This window comes from Tyto alba, unplaced genomic scaffold (genome assembly GCF_018691265.1).
Source record: "Tyto alba isolate M040663 unplaced genomic scaffold, T.alba_DEE_v4.0 Super-Scaffold_23, whole genome shotgun sequence".
In the NCBI taxonomy this organism is placed as follows: domain Eukaryota; kingdom Metazoa; phylum Chordata; class Aves; order Strigiformes; family Tytonidae; genus Tyto; species Tyto alba.
In genome coordinates this window covers 8479255-8501728 of record NW_024881297.1, presented here as the reverse complement: position 1 = coordinate 8501728, position 22474 = coordinate 8479255, and the positions used below count along the sequence as shown (strand labels likewise).

General features: G+C 35.5%; 1 protein-coding gene across 4 annotated transcripts in view; it reads right to left on the bottom strand.

Annotated features, from left to right (window-relative positions):
* The window catches only part of LRBA (LPS responsive beige-like anchor protein), a 415639-nt gene that overhangs the window by 18998 nt on the left and 374167 nt on the right, over positions 1-22474 (bottom strand). For 3 of the 4 annotated variants that reach the window (XM_042796732.1, XM_042796733.1, XM_042796736.1), the window contains 4 exons: positions 21206-21398; positions 18438-18500; positions 14926-15081; positions 10211-10378 (listed from right to left, as the gene is read on the bottom strand). In XM_042796732.1, the coding sequence (XP_042652666.1) occupies positions 10211-10378; positions 14926-15081; positions 18438-18500; positions 21206-21398 (580 nt within the window). The remainder of the gene's footprint in view (positions 1-10210; positions 10379-14925; positions 15082-18437; positions 18501-21205; positions 21399-22474) is intronic. The other variant, XM_042796735.1, reaches the window with a different exon arrangement.

Genomic DNA, 22474 nt, shown 5'->3' with positions numbered 1-22474 from the left:
TCCTTTTACCACATCAACTATTAGTTACAAGTTGTAAATATAGCATTGTTTTTCCTGGAACTCAAAGGTCTGCATTACATCATGAAGCACTAAATATCCTCATCCTTCTGGAGAATTTCATGCATATAGCTTCAGTGATGCCTGAAGCTGGATATTGCCAAAAAAGCAGCACCCAAACTCTTTCTCTGTTTCCAGTCTCAAAAATATATATACTACCTTCACTTGCATCTGGATTATGCCTCAAAACTTGCTCTATGACGTTACCTGAAATTATGTTCTCTGACAAATCCTGAAACACAGTCTCTCTTGGACAGTTGAAAACAATGATGATACAGCTGCTGCACTTAACTCTGTAGGACATACTTTTAGACAAAACAAATATTTATAGCTCACAAACTTCCATGCTCAGCAGTACCAAATCACTGCAACTATTTAAATGCTTTCCAAGCCACCAGAGAATGCTATTGCAAGTTCTGTCCAATGAAGACCATGTCCTCCTATCTATCTAGAACATGACTTTCTTGGCATTATATAAATACAAAATTATTTTTCTTATGCAGCATCATTGCAGATTTCCAGATATATCAGAATTCATTCACCTGTTATACCTCATCTTTTTTCAGTTTAAATATTTGGAGGCTAGAACCATCACTTATATGTGATTTACAGAGTACTTGGAGGAATGAGGTCTCAATCTTTTTGAGGTATCAATGTGTTACAGTTTAAAAAAGAAACAACAGTGACCTTTTGTAGCTGTATGATTTAAGGCTCTGTTCTAGATTCATGCAGATAGTCCCAGTACTTGCCACACTGGCTACAACGGTGCCTTGTGAAGAATTGGGGAATTGTAGGGCCAATTACAGCATCAGGGCCTCTGTCCATTATGCTTTCATGAGGCTTCCAAGACTAACATCAAATAATGCAATAAAAGTTAGGTAGAAGAATATTTAGTGGTTGCTACTTTTTTCAAAACATGTTACGGATACTTTTCTAAGCCTTGCGGGTCTTCTCTATGAAATAAATTTTATTGAATTTGACTCACAACAGGAATAAAAAAATGTAATATTGTACTTGCTAAAGCTCTAGTAAAAGAAAAAAAGTATTCCATTTATTTTTACAGTTGCATTTAACAAAACACTCTTGACCTATTTTTATTTCAGTTCATATGTTAAACTTAAATTCCCATTGTATTTTCTCAGTATAAGTTTAATAAAAAGGATAAAAGTTATACTGCAAATGATTTTTTTTTTTTCCAGCAAATATGTGAAAATATATTGTAAATGTTTTACTACGCAGTGTTTTGGAGAGTCAATCGCAAGATCAGCTTTCAACTCAATGCCAGCAGATGGTGCTAAAGGATTCCCGCTTTATCTACAATATTGTGCTACCCTGTCCAGCCATTTTTGAGAAACAAAGAATATTTGTTATGTCTGCAGTTAAACAATGTTAAAATAATATTGATTTATTTACTGGTTTTTTTTTTGAAGAAGGACTCACACAGTTATATAACATCTGTAGGGTAAAAAGGAAATGTATTACTGAACACCGAAAGGAGCACAGGCAGACTGGTTTTGAACTCTCAGTGCTGTACTACCATAGAGCAAACACTCTCTTCTTAACAGACTGATTACAGTGAATGGCATCTATCGTCTTAATAGCTGCAGCAGTTTCAAACGTAGTATTTGGAGGCTCTGAAATTTTTAGCTATTACGATTGACCATCATTTGACAGAAACTAACAATAACAGCAGAATTTCCATTACTGACTAACATGATTACTGATCTATGGATATTTTGATACCCCTATTACTTAGCATGAAAAATGCAAAAGGGAACATCGACAGATAAGATTTTTACAACTACTTCCCAATTAATTTTTCTAAGAAAAGAAGCTGTTATGTAAACTACAGATTTTTTTTTTTTTTTTTTTTTTTTAGGAAATGATCATTAAAATTCTAAATAAATATTTATGCTATAAACATTCTTTAAAAGTGTGGAAACTTGTCTTCTTTATTATCACTGGTTTTGAAACTGAAAATAAAAGTCCAGATCGTGCAGAAACTAGATCATGGGAACCAAGATGTAAGTTAATTCAAGATGAGGATAAGGATGGGAGAAGTAGGCAAAGAGGTTTTTTTGATATTGAGTTAACAACAGAGATGTGACCTGCTTGAAATCAGTGTGACCATTCACTATGTACAGAGACAAGCACGTATGCAAATCTTCACAGAATTCAGGTTTACAGAATTAGTGTGTCTGAGTACAAAGAAATTATTACCTGTGACATTAATCAACCAACACAAATATGCTCATCAGGTCATATTTTCAAAGTTTAAATCACCTGCATTATCCACTTAATTAATTATCAAGCACTCTTTCTAAAAAGTTTAAATATTACAACTGAAAAATGTGTGTAGCAGTTGATGAAATACAGATGTTTTATCTTTTGCTATGATTACTAATACAATTAAAACTAATGATTTCTCTAGTCTCAAGACCATAGCTTTAATTGAATAATGATGTTAATTGATCAAAAGTCTTTCTGGTATTCAAATACTTATTTCAGAATTGTAGCTATAAAAGACCCAAACAAAATACAGTTTCTTTTAAAAGTAGCTTGGATAGTAGCTAGACTGTTCTTCAGCAGGACAGGAAACTGCTGATTAAATTTTTAATCCTTTGGGAGATTTCATATTTTATAAACTGAAAAGATTATGTATTTTAAAAATGTGTGTCTGAGGAAGATATTCTACAAGTCAGCAATAGTAGAAGTGCTCAACAAATCCTCAATTAGATCTGTTAAAGCAGGTATTTTTTTTTAAGTATGAAATCACGTGTCTACATTCACACATGTTCCCTGCTACAGAGCTACACAACTAAAAGTGCTTAATTTCCCTAACACACTTCAGCAAACCTGAATATAGTACCCTCTAAAAAATATAAAACTATGCAATGAAAGCACCCCCATAACCCTCATGATGCAAATGTGATACATACAGAGAGTAACATTTTCTAGTTTTATGGGCTAACATAAAAGAGGTAATATAATTTGTTTTATTCACGTATGTATGGAAGATCAATGCCATAACTCAGAAGAGATCACATTAGTATTAGCAGTAGTAATACAGTTATACACAGATTCTACATTTCATTAGTACTGAATACTTTTATCGGTTAAGCCTTAATTTTGTTAAGCAAATAAAATTTCTAAATTAGATATGTTTTTGGTTTTCAAATATGAAACCTAAAAAATAAATATGAACAAAGCTGTATATATTTTAAAATCAATAGAACAGTCTCTTCTTATTCTATGAATATAGTGCAAGAATAACAGAAAAGCACTTTATCTCCACCTTGACTATGGAAATGCCTACCATTTTATAAGCATAAAGAATATTAAGACAATTAAATTCACCACAGTAAATTTCCCCTCCAAGAAAGTACATCCAAACAAAATAATTACAGTAAAAAACCCAAAACTTTGAAGACATGGACTGACATTTGCTAATCTAGTTGGCCTCTACCTGGTAGTTATAGGTAAGGGATCATTAAGACAGATTGGAGAAAACGGGATATTCCAACTACAAAGATGTTTGTTGGTAAAGGAATACAAGTATATGTGTAGCAAGCAATTTGGTGACAATTTTTAATATATAAACAACAGCTAGATATGACCTTCTAGATAATATTATCACCAATATAGCAATACAGATCAAATACATGGTGGTGAAAGGAACTTACATGAAAGTGGTGAAGATATGAGAGTGTTCAATATACTTTATAAGGGAAAGAAAAAGGACAAAAGATAATTTTTTGAAGTATTTTGGAAAGACAGGTTTCAACAGATACAGAACACTGTTCTGTAAGATCCCATGGAAAGTTAAGTCTAAAGAAAAACAAAGGAAAAGGTCATAAGGATACTAGCGAAAGCCACTCCAATGCAGCAGAAGGATAAGACAGACAAGAAGATACCAGCTGGCACAACCAAATGTTCTCCAGTGACTGTAAAGTCAGGCATAAATTCAGGAATGTCAGTCAGAAAGATCAAAATAAGTGATAATTTTCTGAGCTAGTGTAAGAGACACAGTATGAGGAAGCAGGGACAGAACTAGAATAGCCAAGTATAGATGAGATGCAACAATGACATCAGGAATAACAGTCAATCTATAAACACAAAAATACGTTAGATTTTCATGAGAAGTTGTTCTGTTATTAAGAGAAAGTAATACCAATAGATGATGCCACACATTTAAAAGTATTTCAGTAGAAGTATTCAATAAAAAGGCCACCTGCAGTCAAGCCACAAACATAAGTAAAAGCAGCAATGAGAACTGTTGTCTCAATTAGAAAATACCTAATTGAGGTGAATGTTTGGAACTCAATTGACTTGATAATATTGATTTGAGGATAATGTGAAAATGAAACTACATAATCCCAGAGTTGTAACTGCTGTTTTTATGGATACTGGGTGAGGTTCTGCAGGAGGAAAAAAAAAAAAAAAAAAAATCTTGTGTTGTTTAAGAAACAGGAAAAGGAAAACTGAGAAATTAGAGAGTAGTCTGCTTAATCCCAACAAACAGAAAAAATACTGGCAGGACATTTATATTTATATGTACACACACAAACACAATTTCCTAGAAGAAAACAAGGAGATGAGTAACAGCTGATTTGGATTTGTTATGAACAAACCATGTCAAAGCCATTTACTTCTTGCAATGGCAGAGTAACAGGACTTGTGTTCAGGGAGACATCATGTATTTTGACTTTAGTAAGGACTCTGGCACTGTTTCACATGGGCAATTTCTGAAGGAAAATAGGGAAGCACGTGTTTAGAAGATGCTACAATACTTCAGATTAAAAGCCAGTTGGAAAGCTGCATTCACAAAGCTATTCATTGTCAAAATGGTAAATGTATTGATGGGCATTCCTGAACTGTCTGCTATCTAATATTTGCTTTAATGACCAATTTGATGGAACAAGACTGCAAATTACATTTATCAGACGTGAGTTGCTGCGTGTCTTCTGTAGGACAGGATAAAAATTCATAATAAGTTTGACAATTTGGAGAAACAGTCTAAACAGAATACAATTCAGAAAGTTTAAAAACAAGGTTCCACAAAATACACAGAGGAGAAACAGCTGAGTAGATGGCAGTTTTTCAGAAAAGACTGAGATTTATATTGGCTCATACACTTCAAGAATTAACACTGTCATGCTGTTTTGAAACAAACAGATATCCCATGGGGATGTAAAAAGTACAGGTCTATAAAACAGGCTGTTTTCTACTTATTACTAGAAAGGCTTCAACTGCATTGCAGGGTCTACTTTGAGGAAGACAGACAACTGAAGAGGAGAGGAACACACACACAAAAAAAACCCAAACAAAACCAGAGGTCCAGAAAAATATGACTTATGGCAAAAGACAGAAAGAATTGGGTTATTAAATCTGGAAGCAAAGAATTGCAGGTCATGGTAATCCACATCACTTGAAGTTGTTGCACAGAGGAAATAAATAATCTGTTCTCTACACAAGGAATAAATATATAAGAAATAATAGAATGCAACTGCTACAAAAAAAAAAAAAATGGATAGTAGGCTGAACACTGAGAAAACACTGCAGTGATAGGGCTTCTAAGGCCCAAAAAGTTTTTGCCAAAGTTTTTAACAGAAGGTTGGACAAACATCAATTGTGAATGGTTCTGCTGTAGCTAAGCCTTCTTTGGGAAAAAAGAATAGATCAGGTGACCAAAACTCCTGCCCGCCCTGTTTCCTATGGTTCTGTGATTACAAAGCAAAATGCAAGCCCTCAACCTAGGAAATGTCCAAACACTAAGAGTTCTCACTTGAGCTTCAAAGCGAGACTGGAATCTGAAAGTGATGCACACCATTGGTATGCAAATGAGTTCTCTCATCTCTTTTCTCCAGCCATCACACGTAGTTCCTCCCCCCGCCCCCAACTTCTCGCCTCCCCTCTACCTCCATTAGATTTGGCTGGGCAAGTGAAAAACTTGGCATCTTTCCGCCAAGTACACCGCCTTCTCCCAGTAACCTCTCCCCATTCTACCCCCCCCATTCAGGAACACAAGTCCTGAAGCATAATGTCACGTCCCCAAGTGGTACCTTGCTATTAGACCCCACCCTCTCGATATGCAAATGCCAATGCCAACCTTGTGATATAGATCACACATGGGCTTCAAGAGGTACCAAGGGGAGGGTTACATCCTCTGCCTCCTACCTCCCCCCACCTCCACAAAGCAAGCCACGTGCCAAGGAGAGAAAAGAATAAAAGCCCCTTACATTATCCAAAGTGACTTTACATCTCCAAAGTAAATTATGCTAATTGATGTGAACTCAAAATGGCTCAGGGCTCTTCTAAAGGATACAACTATTTCAGATCCTCTGCTCTGTTCTGAATTATTCCTAGGCTTGGTCAGAAATTGTCCACAGAAACATTTTTGCATCAGAAGAGGCCTGTGCGCCAAAGTGAAGTACTGCCATGCTTTTACATTTTCAAAATCAATTAATTTAGAAAGAAAAAAACCCTACATTTGATCAAAGAGAATAGTGAAATAGTTTTTGAATTTCAGGTTTTAATTTGAGAAGGAAAAAAGGACTTAACCCAAATGTAATCAAGCTGTTTTGTGAAGAATAGTTTCCAGCAGATGTGTTCCACGTAGGAATTTCGTATCTTTGAGATTTAAATTTGTCAAATTTGGCTTATGTTGATCAATGCATTTGAAAGTTATCAGGGAGAAACTAAGCATACAGTGAGACTGCATAGGTGTAATTTTTTTAAGAAGACAGTTTAAAAGTTAAAAATTGAAGAATGTAAATATTTCAGGAACATATTTCTTCTGTTAAACCAAAAACATAAAGATTTTTTCCATACAGACCAGTTGGCCAGAAAATTGTCCTCGATAAAGAATATCAAACAAAACACTTATTTATCGCGTATGCCACAGCTCACCTGGCTTGTCAGCTTGAGTTAAGTACCATTCTGAAACACGAATGTATGCAGCCAGAGAACAAGAGCTCAGTGCTTCCTAAAGTAACGAAACCAAATAAAGGAAACTACACAAAATGTAACTGGCGGAGTAATGGGTGCCCAATGGAATAGTATTTAGGGTAGCTTGACCATATCAGTCTGCTGACTGATGTGTATCAGAGGCAACAGGTAGTATGAAAAGAGGAAAGAAATGCTCCTGGTTTAGATTACTTTTGTTGAAACCACTCTGGCATCATGATTTGGTACAGTGCCATTGGATGCGTGTTGCTGTGAAGTCATTTTAAGACGGAAATTGGAGATAATGAAATAGAAAAAATACAGGAAAAAAGTATCAACTTTGAGAGTATCTAAAGTTCTAATGAATAGGACTCACTGAAAGCATGAATAAACTATATTTTGAAGGAAAAAAAATCGTAAACTTCAAATACAAAAATACATCAGACAAGTTAAATATCTAGCATCCCACAAATGGATGGAAGTTACAGTTGCAGTAACAGGGCTCAAAACCCAGTAAGTCTGCTGGTGATTTCCTTTTCTGACAAAATCAGAACTAAGCAGAAACAGCTCTTTTTATTTGCCTTTTCAAAAAAAAATTTGACTGAACAGAGATGCCTATAGAAAGCTATTTCTGGGAAAAATTAAACCCCCCAGATTACCATCTCTTTGAAGCAGAAACTGTCTTTTACTATACACATGTCTAGGCCTATGCATAGTGCCATGAGATTCCAATTCATAACAAAGACTTCCAGGCATGCTATATCACAAAAAAACCTACATAATGGCAACTAGTAAACTTAGGAGGCATTGCATGCTCCTAAAAGTACAAGTTTAATAGGACTGCAAAGAGACTCACCAAGTAGCTAACGTTTTATTTTGAACAGTAGTTAAAATAGCCTAGTATTAACATTGAAAACTGCAAAATTTTAATAGCTTAGAAATTTGCATTAGAGAAGACAGCCATCAGACTATAACAAAATCTACCTATTCTATTTAGATACTAGGTACAAAATCTCAGCATGTGATCTGTTAAGGTCATAAAGGAGCCTATAGCCTCAAAGTCTGGTTCACAAAGCAGGCAAGCCTGGCAAATACTCAACAAGAACTTCTCAGGGTAGGCCTAGGAATCTGCAAAGATGGGCTGCAGTTTCAGGCCTTGAAAACACTATAAGGAGGCACCTACAAATGTTCGTTGCTTCACACCAGTACAATATTTAGGGTTCTCTCCTCAAAAGGGCAGTTTTGCTCTTTAGGATTTACAAGCTCACTTGACTGTCAAAATCTTAAGCTCCTTTCAGAGATTTTTTTTGAGTTTCCAAGTTTACAAGCTCTGCAAAAGTAGTGCAGAGTTTGCATTTTCTTTAAATTGATATATTGCAAAATATGCATAAAGTATTCACAGAGATTCTGCCCTTCAACAAAAGCCATATTTATTTTAAAATGCTCATAAAATTCTGCTAGTCACACCCCAGATAGGCTGCCATCTCTTCAATCAGACTGTTGGAAGGATAATGGGGACAATTTGCTCTCACCCTCTTCCTGAAAAATCTGTAACTGTGTGAACAGAACTTCTGTATCTTGTGCAATTTTTGAATAGTTCTCACAGTCAACATCAAACAATTTTCAAGTTAAATTCAGATATTCATGCTGATATTAATTAGTTGTGCTTCTTTCAGAATAGTTCACGGAATGCAATTTCATTCAAGCTATCTTTTTTTTCAAATTCAAATAACTCCAGTTGAGTAACAGATTGAGTATGGAACACACAACTTTACCAAATTGATTAATTTGGAAGATGTCAGATATTGTTTACATTATATGAAATTGTACGCCAGTTATAATTGCAGCATATGCCAGATATAACAACACTTCTTGTTTTCCAGATGTCCACTTTGTCTTCTGAAGACAGCAGGTACGTTTTTACCACTGTTTAAACAGTGTCAGAGAAGACTTGTGACTAGTTTATGGCAGAAAACCTGACAAACATCCTTCTGAAGACAGACAGAATATACTGCTTCTCACCCCTTCTCTTCAGGGCATTTAGGTTTTGGCCAAACAGAGAGAACAGGACAACTGTTTGGCTATGATGCGCCCCTCTATTCACGTATGTAAGCTCTCACTGGCTGTCTTGAAAGGCTCCTACTCCTGTGAACTGGCTCACTCAGGGTTTTTTGTCAAGCTGCATGTCTGCCTTCTTCACTTTGGGCATCAGGAACTAATTTTTTGTGTGGAATGAAATTGGCATAATAACAAGATCACTTTCTATCTTTCCTCTGTTATATAATACAGACACAGCAGAGTTGAACAGTCATAGCGTTTCACTGTTTTCTGTAGAAAATTATGAGTTAAAAGAGACAACCTTCATGAGTAAAAAGATTTGGGATTTCTTGCGAAACAGTGCAAGATGGAAGAGATTAAATTCTTTGGCAAGTGCAAGGTGACTTTGGGTGGGGAGGGGTAAAATTAGGCTGAATTAGGCTGAAGCAGGGCTACTCTGACTTATTAGTTTGGTTATATGGTATGAACCCTGCTGCCTGCACTGGAACCAATTAAAATGCCACGTATGTGAGCGCAAGGATTAGGCACGTAGCACCCTACCAAAGTGTTAAACTCAAAAAGTTTTATGTTTGCTTCTTTAATCCGTCCCATGTGTCTGTCCTTCTTTCACCTAAGTTTCCTGCTCAGGCCATTACACATCTCATTACAACGACCTTCCTCTAAGCTAAAATTCACTATCTGCATAACTCTATTGATAGCTAATGTACCGCTGTGAGAACCTATAAGCATAAAATTACACTTGCATAGAATGCAGTCTTCACTGAAGCGATGCACAGTCTTTTTTGTTTTAAACAACTCAAATGCAGGTATTTAATGAAATTGTCATGTTGAGAGAAAAAAATTTACTCAGATTGAACAGGAAATATAAAAAATGAGTTCCTTTCTCTCACTCCCAGAGCCACTCTTTCCCAATTGAATGACAAGAAAAAATGTAATGTTCAGTATCCTATAACTTTAAAAATGAGTTCTACTTGTGCTGCAAAACAAGCACTGTTTTTCCTCATTCTTCAAACTAGAACTGATCACAACTACCAAAAAAATCACTGTACTTTGACATTAATGTTACCTAGATCTTTGTCATGCAAAGTGTTCACTCCAGCCATTTTTAGATAATGTCATTATAAAACAGGTTTTTTTCTGGCTTACTTACCTCTTGGGTTATCACCAATGATATTGGTTTTGCCATTCCAGTACCAGAGCAGCAATGTTGCATCACGTGATCCTGAGAGAATGTAACAATTTCCTCCAATATAGGACTCGGAACGAGCAAGACAGGTTACAACATCCCAGTGTCCAAATATCACTTGTATCAGTTTACCTGAAACACATAAAATCGATTGCTTTAAACCTATGCTTTTATTCTTTCTAAGGCACATTAAGTATCATAAAGTATTTTAGAAATATTTTCTTTATTAAAAAAAGGCTCCAAAAAGAACTATAGTGGAGAGTACTATTTTTTTTCTTGATTTGGTGGAAACTTATTTTAAAGTGCAGTAAGTAGTCCATGCAGTCCATAAATATTATACTTTTTTCAAGTGCCAATCATGCCACAAGTTTCTTTGGTTTTGGTTTCTGTTTTTTTTGTTTTTGTTTTTTTTTAAATTCTATGTTTACATTCACTTTACAGACAGGAAACATGATGGGATTCTCTTTTAAGGCAAGTTTAAGGTAGGTTACTGATGAAAGTAACTAGAAAATACAAGTCTGATGATGATGTGGGAAACAATTAGAAGAAGCTACAGAACATTTAGGACCCAGAAGAAATTTGTAGAGTGAGAGCATATTTGTGCATATAGCACATGCAGCTTTCGAGCACCTCCTTAAACAGAGAAAAGGAGATTTAGATGAAAAATTACACTTGTATCCAGGTTTTTCCAACACCATTTAAACACTTGCCTATTATTTCAGCCAGCATCCTTCCCTTTTGAGAATGTCTGTAACGTTCAAAAAACCTCAGAAGGCAGACCTAAAAAAAACTCTCTTACCTACTGCATATAGCACAAACACTTGTACCGCTGATAAGAGACACAAATGTTTAAAAAAAAAAAAAAAAAAGCAAAGCCTAGGCACTTAAAAATATGCCATTCAAGCATCTGCATAAACATGAACATGACTATTATCTTTTAACCTTTACTAAACAGGACAATATTTTCAGAAAAATGTGAATCAGAATGCTCATGCATAGTGAATTTGCATGTGGGAGAGGAAACACATGTAAGGTCACCCACAGAGGCTGGCTCCTACACAGCAAACACGTCATGAGTCCTGCCGGTTTCTGGATCTGCCAGCAGCATACATGATCCTAGGAAATGAGGACAGAAGCACTAAAACCCATTTCACTGGATTTGCTGAAGCCTAGCTGCAAATCTTGTAGAGACAGGACAAAAGATACACACACACATTTCTTATGCGCCTACTTGGCCCATTCAGGTAACGTGGGCCAGGCCAAATTCTGCATCCGATGGCACAAGGAAGTGTGATGTGTGGTGCCATAAATGCGTGACCTCAGGTTCCTCAGCCCAAATGACCATGCATCCATCTGCACTTCGGGCTGAATAAAGAATGAGGAAGAACAGAAGGGGAAAAGAGGGATGGCTTTGGAAGGATTAACAACACAGGCCAAAAAAGAAATAGGAAATGCAATCTACTGTGCCTGAAATAAAATGTTATGAAAAGAGTTTAAAAATAATAACTAGTAATATGACAAGTAGTAACACAAATCAATGTTGGGACACAAATTAAGCACATCTTAATAAAATATTTTAGAGCGTGAATTAAAAACAATTAGTCAATCATATAATATGGCTAGTAGGACACATTTCATAGCCCTCTTTCTATGCAGTACAAAGATATTTTATTCATATCCAGCCACTAAATAACATTAACGGTAACAAAAGACTTAAGGGAGTGGTTCTGAGGAAAGAACAAAAGTAATATTAACAGCCTGATTTATAACAGAAGATCAAAAGGTAATTGCATTAAAGCCGAGAAAGTCAGAAAAAAAAACAAGAGAAACGTGTGAATATCTACTAAAAAGGGGAATTACTTTAATACAGTAGAAAAAAAATAGAAAAACACAATGCAATTTAAAGGAAACCTGCACATGGGATTTAAAATAAAACATGGACAAATCCTACTAGGCAAGTATAACCCTCCTAGAGAAATCGTTAAATGAAGTAGTATCACATGAGCCTTTTCTGACGATGGGGCAAACCCTGGAAGGTGCACTTACTGTGCAGATCCACCTTGTATCGGGAAGGAGAGTAAGTCAGGGATCAAGTCTTTCACTCACCTCTGAGGGCAGAATAGTGTTCTACAGTGGTCACCTCTGCACACCAGGGCTTTAATCTGTGCCACAGGGTCACCTAACTCTCTCAGATGCTGACCAGTCAACAGATTCAGTCAGGAAAGTTACTGAAGCTAGGAGCAGTGAAACACTCAAAGGCTATATAATTTCATTTTGGCAATAGACAAAAACATCTTACCAAGTGCATGTTTTCCTCTGAAAATTCAAGTTGTCAATTACATGGTTTAGATTTGAGAATAATTTAATTATGTGACATATTTTTCAGTTGTACAGTTGTAGGTATTCAACTACCCAAGGTGATTTATACTTTTAGAACATAAGTTTATGCTATAAACATTGCTGAGTTATAGAGATCTCTCTTTCAATTATATTCTATGTTTATAGGTTCTGTTCTAGAAAACAAACATTTTTCAAGGCTATTTCTTTGACAGTTGTTCCTGTAGTTGTACTGCCTTGTTAGTTTTACTCTGTTACTGTGCAGCTAAGGTTCAATCAATTCCATCAAAACAAGAAATAAGATTTTGCTCTTTCATATTAGTGAAACAAAATAAAATCACTAATCTCATAAGAGTTTCTCAACTTTTTTTGGTTTTTTTTCCTTTAACATGAGTTGTCCTCTCTATACAGTAATATCAAACTTTACCACATGCACACAGATATCTCTTTTTGACAGAACAGTTTTCAAGTTAATGTTTTGTTTGACAGCTGTGCTAGGAATAATTAAAAGAAAAATAAGACTCAAGCCTCTGCACTACTGAATCTGAAATGCTGTCTAGAAATCATTCCCACTGCTGGAGTGAGGTTTTATAGTGCTTCTGCTGTACTAGCTGTGCTGAGAACCCCTGATTTATGTTGAAAGTGTTTCCTGTTATAAAAAAAAAAAAAAAAAAAACAAAAAAAAACAACAAACAAAACCAAAATCTAATAGGAAAAAGGTTCCCTTTTTTGTGTGCTAAAATATAATTGAATTCATCACTTGTGATCACTTGCCATTATGCATTACTGATCACATCTTTTTCCCTTGCTGTTCTGACAATTTCGGAGTATTTCACTACTATATTCTCATTTTAATTCAAAGCAAAATAAACTACATCTGCATTCACTTGATTTAAGCTAGAACTAGAGTTGCTGTATCAACAGGAGACACACAGAAAACACAAATCTTCTGCACCTTTTTTGACAACTGTATTTTGGTTTATACCGTAATTAGCTATAGTAATAATGAGATGCCTAGTGTATCTGACTTACACACAGAGGACATTAACATAATGAGATATCAGTAGTTCAGATTGATACAGGACAAAGCTACCAAAATTATACAAGTTCCTTCCATAGGTGTAGAGTAAAATATATCCTTCGACATAAAAGAATTAGTTCTCTATTCATATAAATCAAGAATATACACTGAATAATTATTTCTGCTATCTAACTTTTCTGAAGATCTTTAAATTCACAGTTTTATCAATTCATTTTCATCAATGAGAAATTAAACTAAGAAAGGTATAACAAGATGTCTGTATAATGAATTGTAGGCAGTCAATATGAAGTCAACGGAACTTCTCCTTTATATTTAAGGCTTTAAAATTGCTAAAATATGCCATAAGATCTAGTCTTAACAGATTTTCAGTAAAGACCATCCTGTTTTGTTAAACATTTTGGTTTGCCAAGTGTGAAAAACACTATTAACTAATATATTTAAGAAATGATGACAAACATGTAGGATATTCCCTAGGGATTAATAACCTACTGGAAAGCTTGATGGCACACACACATTAACCACACCGGGTCATTAATCCCAAAGAAGTACCTTGCAGTGAGGTCGCTATTCCCATTATAACATAATGAAAGGGAAAAAATCATATCTATTTTTTTCTGGGGTTCCATGGCTCTTAAATTCTTGTAGCTCTTACACTGAAAGATTCTTTTCTATTTAGCATGACACATGCATGACTTCAACGGTTTGGATACATGCCAACTGACAGACTAATTTAACTGCTGCCCATTATATCGATCAGTTTATGTTATATGAAAGAATTTTGTGGCTCCAAATCAATTTTTCTATTATAGCATAGCTTCCAAAGGCTTTTGTAAGTATTCTTTCACCAGATTTCAAGACTTCATTTCTGTTCTTATTCTGTGGTTCTTGCCTATATTTCCTCCAAAAAATTCTCTGCTGCTGAAAACCAACCAGAATTAAATTCAAGTAAGCACTCTAAGAACAATTAATTCTCCTGGTATGCAAAGCTTCACAAAAACTCATTTACTTGTGGAAACTACAGTGTAAGAACAGGCATACCTGTCATATAGATTTCAAGTGTGATGTTATGGCTAGATGAGAGCTCCTTGTCTTACATATGCTATCATTTTTGTGGAATGATGGCAAACAATACACAATAGCAGTAGGTAAGAAAAGATTTGACAAATATTATTAACAGGAGAATAAATACATACTCTACTTGTTCCCCCCACTCCTCATTCTTTCTTTATTTGAAACAGTCAGGTTGACAATGAACAAAAAGAATCTTTTAGGCTATTCCCATATTTTAAAAATAAGTTACCTGAGTCAGTAGAATAAACTCTGAAACTCTTGTCCCAGAAGCCACAGACCAGGATGTAACGATTGTCAGAGGTGATGACAAAACACTGGGAATGTACCTGAATGCTTTGGTCTAAAAGGTCAGTGATTTGCCTTCTGTGCATACCTGTATTGCTGGCTGAACAGAAGGACACACAAAACAAGACATTTCAGCATCCATACTGGCAGAACAAAAAACACATTTTAGAAAATTACATTCACACCAAAAATATTCCTCCCTGCTGTTACTTGTTTTTTGTGGCAGGGACATTTTCTTTCTACTTTTACTATAAAATACTCATTACACTTCTGGGAACAATGCTAATTCCTTGTAGTATGTATTTTAAAATATGAGAAATCCCTTCTTTAAGTCAAATGCAGCTGACAAATATAAATGAAAGATTGCAAGAAGGAATGATACATAAAAATGTAATAAGCTTCCTTCCCCCCTTCTTCTAGTTTAGGAAATTAAAAATTAAGAAACAAATGAAGGGAATGTAAAAATAAGCCAGTACATGTACATATATGCTATATAGTGACTCAAATGCACCAGACAACGTAATTATGATTTCAAAATTGCACACAAGTATTTAATTGCAAGCATTGTAATTTAAAAAAAGAATAACTACAGTAAACATCACTACAATTTCAAACTTTTTAAAGCATTGCACAAAAATTAACCAGCTTATCTCCACAATCTCCTTTAGGGTTGAGAGAAAATATTTACACTATTTTGATCACCTGCTGGTTTATTTCCCCAGATGATCTTGCATTGCGAACCAATGGAATCGACAGAAATCAATTAATGAACACATTTTTCATATTTTGTCTTTATTAATTTATGTGTGTGCATATATATATATATCAATACAGGTCCCTATAAATATGTATCATGACAATTCTACACTGTAGGAAGAACTTTTAATGTGCTTTGTTCCTGAGGGAACCTGACTCTCATTCCAGGCGAATTAGTTCTCCTTGGCCTGGGTTTGTCTGCTGACTGCTCAGAGCACCATTCATTCCATTTCAGATGGTCCCTCAGACCTGCCTCTGTCCTGGTCTTGTGCTCTTCTTTACCCTTTGTTCTTTAACTTCTGTCCATTCTCACAGGCTAGCTATCCACTAAGTCTTGGGCTTACTCCACTTACTCTGTATAAAATCCTTAATTTATTTATGCTTTTGCTATGTTTAAAACATTGATACCATCTTGTCCATATGGGTAACAAATAATTTAGCAAGGTATTGCTACTTGTTCTGCAGGTAACCCACAACAGGGCCTTGACTGCTGTTGGGACCACTTAAAGAGTAATAACAACGCATTATAAATGCACAGTAGAAGCATTCTGCATGACAAAATAATGGCAAATAACCCCCCCGTCCCCCAAAACCATGCAGATCAACAAATTCATTGTGGATAAGTTCTTCAGAAAACTTCACCTCAGAAAGAGGTCTAGGATCTAAGTCATATCAGACGGTGCTGTTTTACATCTTCCTGTGCAACTGGAAAATGAGGACAGCAGGAATCCCTCCTTATGACTAAGACAGCAACAAGATTCCTGCTATAACCATAAAAGTGTAATTTTGCGGTCCTCTTAGGTGCCATTTCTAGGTAAATGTGTCTAGTCACAATTAAAAACCTTTAATATTATCTACATAATTACTTGCTTGTACCCAATGATGCTACTTAACAGTGACAAAGAAAACCTTAAACCTTTTAAACTATGTCCAGTGTAATCACAAGGCTGATGTGAGCTCTAATATATGAAAAGAATATTAAACCATTTTTCAGAACTGTGAACATTAATTTTAAAGGTGTTTATTTCAAACAAAAGTCAAGGTATTTTCTAAATTAAAAGCAAGCCTAAAAATGGAATTCTAATTTTTAAATTATGTAAAATGCAATCTAAAAAAAAATAATATTTCTTTCCTAATGTTCTTCAGAATATGTAGAAAAATCATCAGAGAAGCCCAATGTGATTTTGGTATTTTTGCTATGATGTTTATTGCTATTTTTAAGATTTACTTGATAGTAGGTTTTAAGGCAGAATATACATTTCCTGCTCCAAACATTCTTTTTGATAAAATCTACTTCAGGAAGGAAAGGAGAGTTACAGCACATGTCCTCCTCATTATAAATTGTATGTACTGCATTATTCAGATGGGGATTGATTTTAAAAACTTTGGAAAAACATTTTATCAGTTCTACAAAATGGTTTAATATGCTCACACTGTTCATGATTCAATTATCATAGAGCTTACCCAGCAAAATGGCTACACAGCAACAGTCTGTTTCTACAGACCGATACAGTGCAGTTCCTACTGTGATATGCATATTAGTTTTTAAATTAATTCTCACTGGCTCACAGACCTGCAATTCTAACCTATCAGGCAAGTTCATTTTTGCTCTGATTTTTCCGTGCTTCTACAATTGGCCACTTCACTTCTTTTTCACTTAAACCACCATGCTGAAATGGATAGCTTAAAAAAACAGAGCTAAGGCTGATATCTAATAGAATTGAAGGGAGGGGGGAAATCCAGTCTTTGCTTCTGTGAACTGTCCTACAACTAGTCTGCATTTTGGGGTTAGGTTGCCTGAGTTTTTCTTTTTTGATCACATTTAAGGTTCCATTTGCCATGCTACAGGCTCCCGAATTATAGTCCAAGTATGCACTCCCCAAAGTTGGGTCTGTAATGAAAGAACTGACCAAACTCTAACCATGATAATAGAAAAATCAGCTCTATATAAACTAATAAACCTCTATAGTAAAGAGTAATGAATTGAATCTATTACACCGAGTCATTAAATAAAAGACAGACGTTCCTCCACCCCTTTTTAATAAAAGAAAAACATACACAAATTTAACTAGTGATGCTGATCAAAAGATGCAATACCCTTGAAAAATTAATACTAATATCTCAATACTAAAATGGAGTGGGCAATATATTTCAACTTTGAAACCGCTCTGCAATTACACATTAATCCCCTCAGCCTGAACAGCAGGTCTATGAAGAAAGGATTGATCTCCTTTAATGATGAAACCCTGGCACCATGGTTTTATTTTTCACAACACGGTGCAGTTAAGAACCCCACTGTTATTATGAAAATTTCCTCAGCAAAGGAGCTCCATCACATTACCAGTGCACCAATTCATCATAACGTGCCTCGCTCCTGCTCATCAACAAGTCTGAGTGATGAAAAGATCCAATATTATCCTGACAGTACTTCATGCACATTCTCAATCACACATTATTACAGCATCCATATTAATTTTCACTGACACGCGTCCTAGGCCTGTTCAAATTAGGCAAACCAACGAGGGGGAGTTGATGAAATACCAGCATAGCCACAGCTCATTGCATTCCAATTTGCATGCAAATGGTTTATCAGGAAAATTCCATTCCCAGCAACCAGCAAGTGAAAAACAACCGTAATCTACACTTCAGGGCCACCATACAGAGCTTAATGAATCGCAAAGAGAGAAGGAAGTGACAGACCTATGAGAGGATCGATTTCCACTGGCAGCTGGTAAGGCTGGTCTTGTACAGCACCTTGATGAGCTGGAATTCAGGAAAGAAGATTTTTAAACTCTGCATTTTTTTAATACATGAAACCACATACATTTTATAAATCAAGGCTATATCCTTTTTCTTTTTACACTATTCAAGATTCTTCTGCATCAACTGAATAAAAAAAAAATCCAGGTGCTTTCACAGGCTGCTTATTAAACATTTATTTTAGATTAGTGCTATTCTGAATGTATGCCACCAGCAGCAGCTCCGGTCCTGAGCCATAAGCTCTAGCAGATGCTTTACTGGCAACCTCTCCTGTCGCAACAAAACAAAATTAAGTGGTAAAGAGCACTGAAAACAAAATGTGACAACCATCTGCTGACTGTGGCAAATACTATTTTCCTCTTTACTTTTTAAAGCACTGCTTTGAACAAGTGAAGCACAAAGGACATTTTTTTAAAAAAGTCAGTTTACGATGCAGACAGGGAAATCTCATAGTCATCCAGTATTTAAGGATCCATCCATCACCAGAAGCCATTTATTTGCAAGTTTGCACAGAAATTAATATATAATTCTGACGACCTACATTTCATCTGGGCACCTGGCATACCAGTGAAATGTTTACTTCCTGAATTTTACTTCAGTGTTAAGAAGAAAGCCATTTTTTTCCACAGCCTCACTAAAAACAAACAAGCAAGTCAGCAAACTCTCCTCCCTGTCCCCCAAACAAACCACAAGACATTTCTGGAAGTGGAACAAAAAAATAGTGGCTGCATATTCAAACTTAAGATTTTTCTATCTACCATCCACAGCTTAAGATAAAAATCAGTATCAATAGAAAGGTTTCATAAGTAATTGGGAAGTCAAAGTTCTGCTGCAATGAAACACCAACACAGAACAAAACATGAAATCCACATGACAAAATGGAGGCACCCTGTTTGGTACCAGGGTCATTTGATGTCAGCAAAGCCACCAAACTTATATACAAAAGCAGGAATGAGATTTTTAATTACACATCAGTGACAACAGGTCACTTGGCAACTTAACATTTTTTAGCATGATGTCTCATTAGCAAAGACAATGCAAAACTTACAGCAGGAGATACAGAGTAGTAATGATACCTGCCCTCTAATCCTAGCACATCCCATTTTGGTACAAAATTTGAAGGCAACAATAGTGAAAGGTAGTCTCAGGAGTCCATACCCAGATATCTTAAGCATAGTATTCCAGTGACAGTCTGCAGTTGATCAGTGCGCTCTCAAAGAGATGGGGTGAGGTGGGTTTTTGTTGGGGTTTGGTTTTGTTTGGTTTGCTTTTGTTTGTCTTGACCTGAAGTTTTTCTCGAGCAATTTGTAAAGGCAGGACAAGTGTAAAATGTCCCTAAATGAAAAAATAGTGACTCAAAAGAACAGCTTACTGTTTTTCCTTTCAGGGATGAAGGAAAAAACAAAATCTGAAGGTTTTGTTCAACTCAAAATAGTTATTACTACACTCAACAACCGGTTGCGTGCTCACAGATCTTCAACCAGCAGACTTATAAGGAAATCAAAATAAACTCCTACCACTCTAGAACCTCTTATTTTCCCATGGCTGTTTTATGTCCAGAAAGGCAATTTTTAAAAAACCTTGAATATTATATATCCAAGGTATGAAAGGATATTGCCATCCTCCTTTCAAAGAAATGTCAAGAGCCCTGTAAATAGTTCTTGCTCGCAACTTGTTATTTAGACGAACCTCCCTTCCCACCTTTCTTTTTAAGCATTTCTTGGGAGAATGAAATAATACATAGATGATTCTTTTTTTTTTTTTTTTACAATGTTTAAAGGTGATTTGTAAGAATTAGGGAAAAGTGTGGGAGTGACCTGGCTTTTTTCAAAATCTTATCAAGGCCCATGGGTCCAGATTTCTTAGTAGGAATTTCAGTGATGTGAGTATAACTCTGGTGCAAATAACTTCTATTTAAGTTATTTGAGCAGAAGCTCTTTTTTCTCTTTCTTGAAAAGCCTTTGACTAGATTTACTGCATAGCACTGAAATAAACTACCTTTCACAGTTTGGGCCCGAGATTGTCATAGTCAGGGGAAGGAGAATGAGTGCCTTTAAGATTAGAGAACATGAATTGAAAACGGAATGACTATATTCTCAAATACAACACATTTTTAAAGGAAAATTAATTTGATGGGTTGCTATGCAAATGCATATGTTGTTTTCATTCTGACAAATGCATAAGCACCTAATAACTTTGGATGTTTAAGTTACAGAAGATACAGACATCCCATATATTTTATCTTCTAATTCTCATTGAGTGATTTTAATATCAGAATACAGTGTTATTAATCAACATGAAAAAGATATCAGAAAATATTTCAGGCAAGTTCTACATGCTTTAAAACTTGTCTTTGACATGATACGGTTTCCATCTGACTGAAAAACAAATTCAAGAGGAAGAGTGACTTTATGACAGCCAAATAGTGATATACTGGTTTTGCCTTCTTGCATAGCTCCTGATGGACTGCAAAGCAATATATTGTTATTACAAACCTTTTGTGTGTTACACATCTTACTATACAATAGTTCAGATTACCTTTTCAAGGAGAAACTAGGTCCACATGTGAAGAGCATGCTGTGTCAATGAACTGGACAGGCTCTTCACATTTTAAATTTAAAACAGTTCTGCAGCGAATTTTGAAACAGAAAACAGAAGTACTGTTTGATGGCAGTGGTTTCTTAAGCTACTTACTTTAATTTACTTACCAGGAAGATTATGCCACTTGTTTACAGCAAATAGCCTATTTGCAGTAACTGTGATCACAGCAGGAGTGGCCAGACCAGGCTGGGTGTTGGCTGCTACATGAGTGACAGGGGAGTTGGATGGGAACTTTAGAACCATGATAACGTCTTGTTGAGCTTGGTCTGTGAACATCAACGGGCTCTGCAGGAGGAGATACTGTTGAGTGAACACAACAAGAACCCAAATACACAGGAAAAGAAAACACGGGGAGGAAAAAAGAAGACAGGACAAGAGAAGGAAGATTGGATTAAAACACACAAGATCCAAGAGCAGCTGCAGTGAAAAGCAAATGCAATAATAGTAGACAGGCTTGTGGAAACAGCCATTTTAGGTAGGAAAACCTTCATATACGTTATTGAGGGCCTTGCGGAACACAGGGTGTCTCTATACAAACTTTGGAAACTTCCAGTTTAATCTGCTGTGATCTGTAACAATCACCTATCTCTGCCAGAATTCTCCTTCCTATCTGCAGAAACAGCATGTCAAGGAAAGCAATGCCAAACTAGGAGGGAACAAAAAAAAACCCCAAAGTGAGCAAAAGAAATTCCTGCTCCCAGAGATTGTCTCAAGTTGCATTAAATTGGCAGACTGCAATTCTTTACAAGCCAGATGAGAACATGAAAGCACATTAAAATAAACAGATACACACATAGATATATGTTCTGTATATATTTCTGGTGTACAAAACCAAGATTTATGAATGCAAAGTAGAAGATTTCACTGCAAATGTGTTTCAAAGGACAAACAATTATATGCAATTGTAAAGAATATAAAGTGGATGTGATTACAGACAGTATCCCGTGTTGTTTCTAGAAATACTAAAGGGAGGGAATGAATCCAGACTCTCATTTTCAATATAATATTTTTAGCTTTCAGTTTTTTAATTTAATAAGTTGAAAAGTTTAATAACTTTTTAACTAAGCTCTCTAACAATATTGCAAATGTCGAAAGAAAATACTGAGGACCTTAGATCCAGATATCAAACATAAGGAGAAAAAGCAAAACTTAATGGATTTGTGATTGTGTGGTGTACCTAAAAAAAGAGAACTCCATTGAGATGTAGAAATGCAACCGTCCTAGTAACCAGTAGCCATATTGCTCTAGTATTTGTAATTTTCTAATAACTGAATTAGAACACTAATGAAGTGTTCTTGGCTATTTTCCACCTGCAATATTTCATTACATATATGTGTATGTAAGTGCATACATTTAATGTATATTTATACAGAACT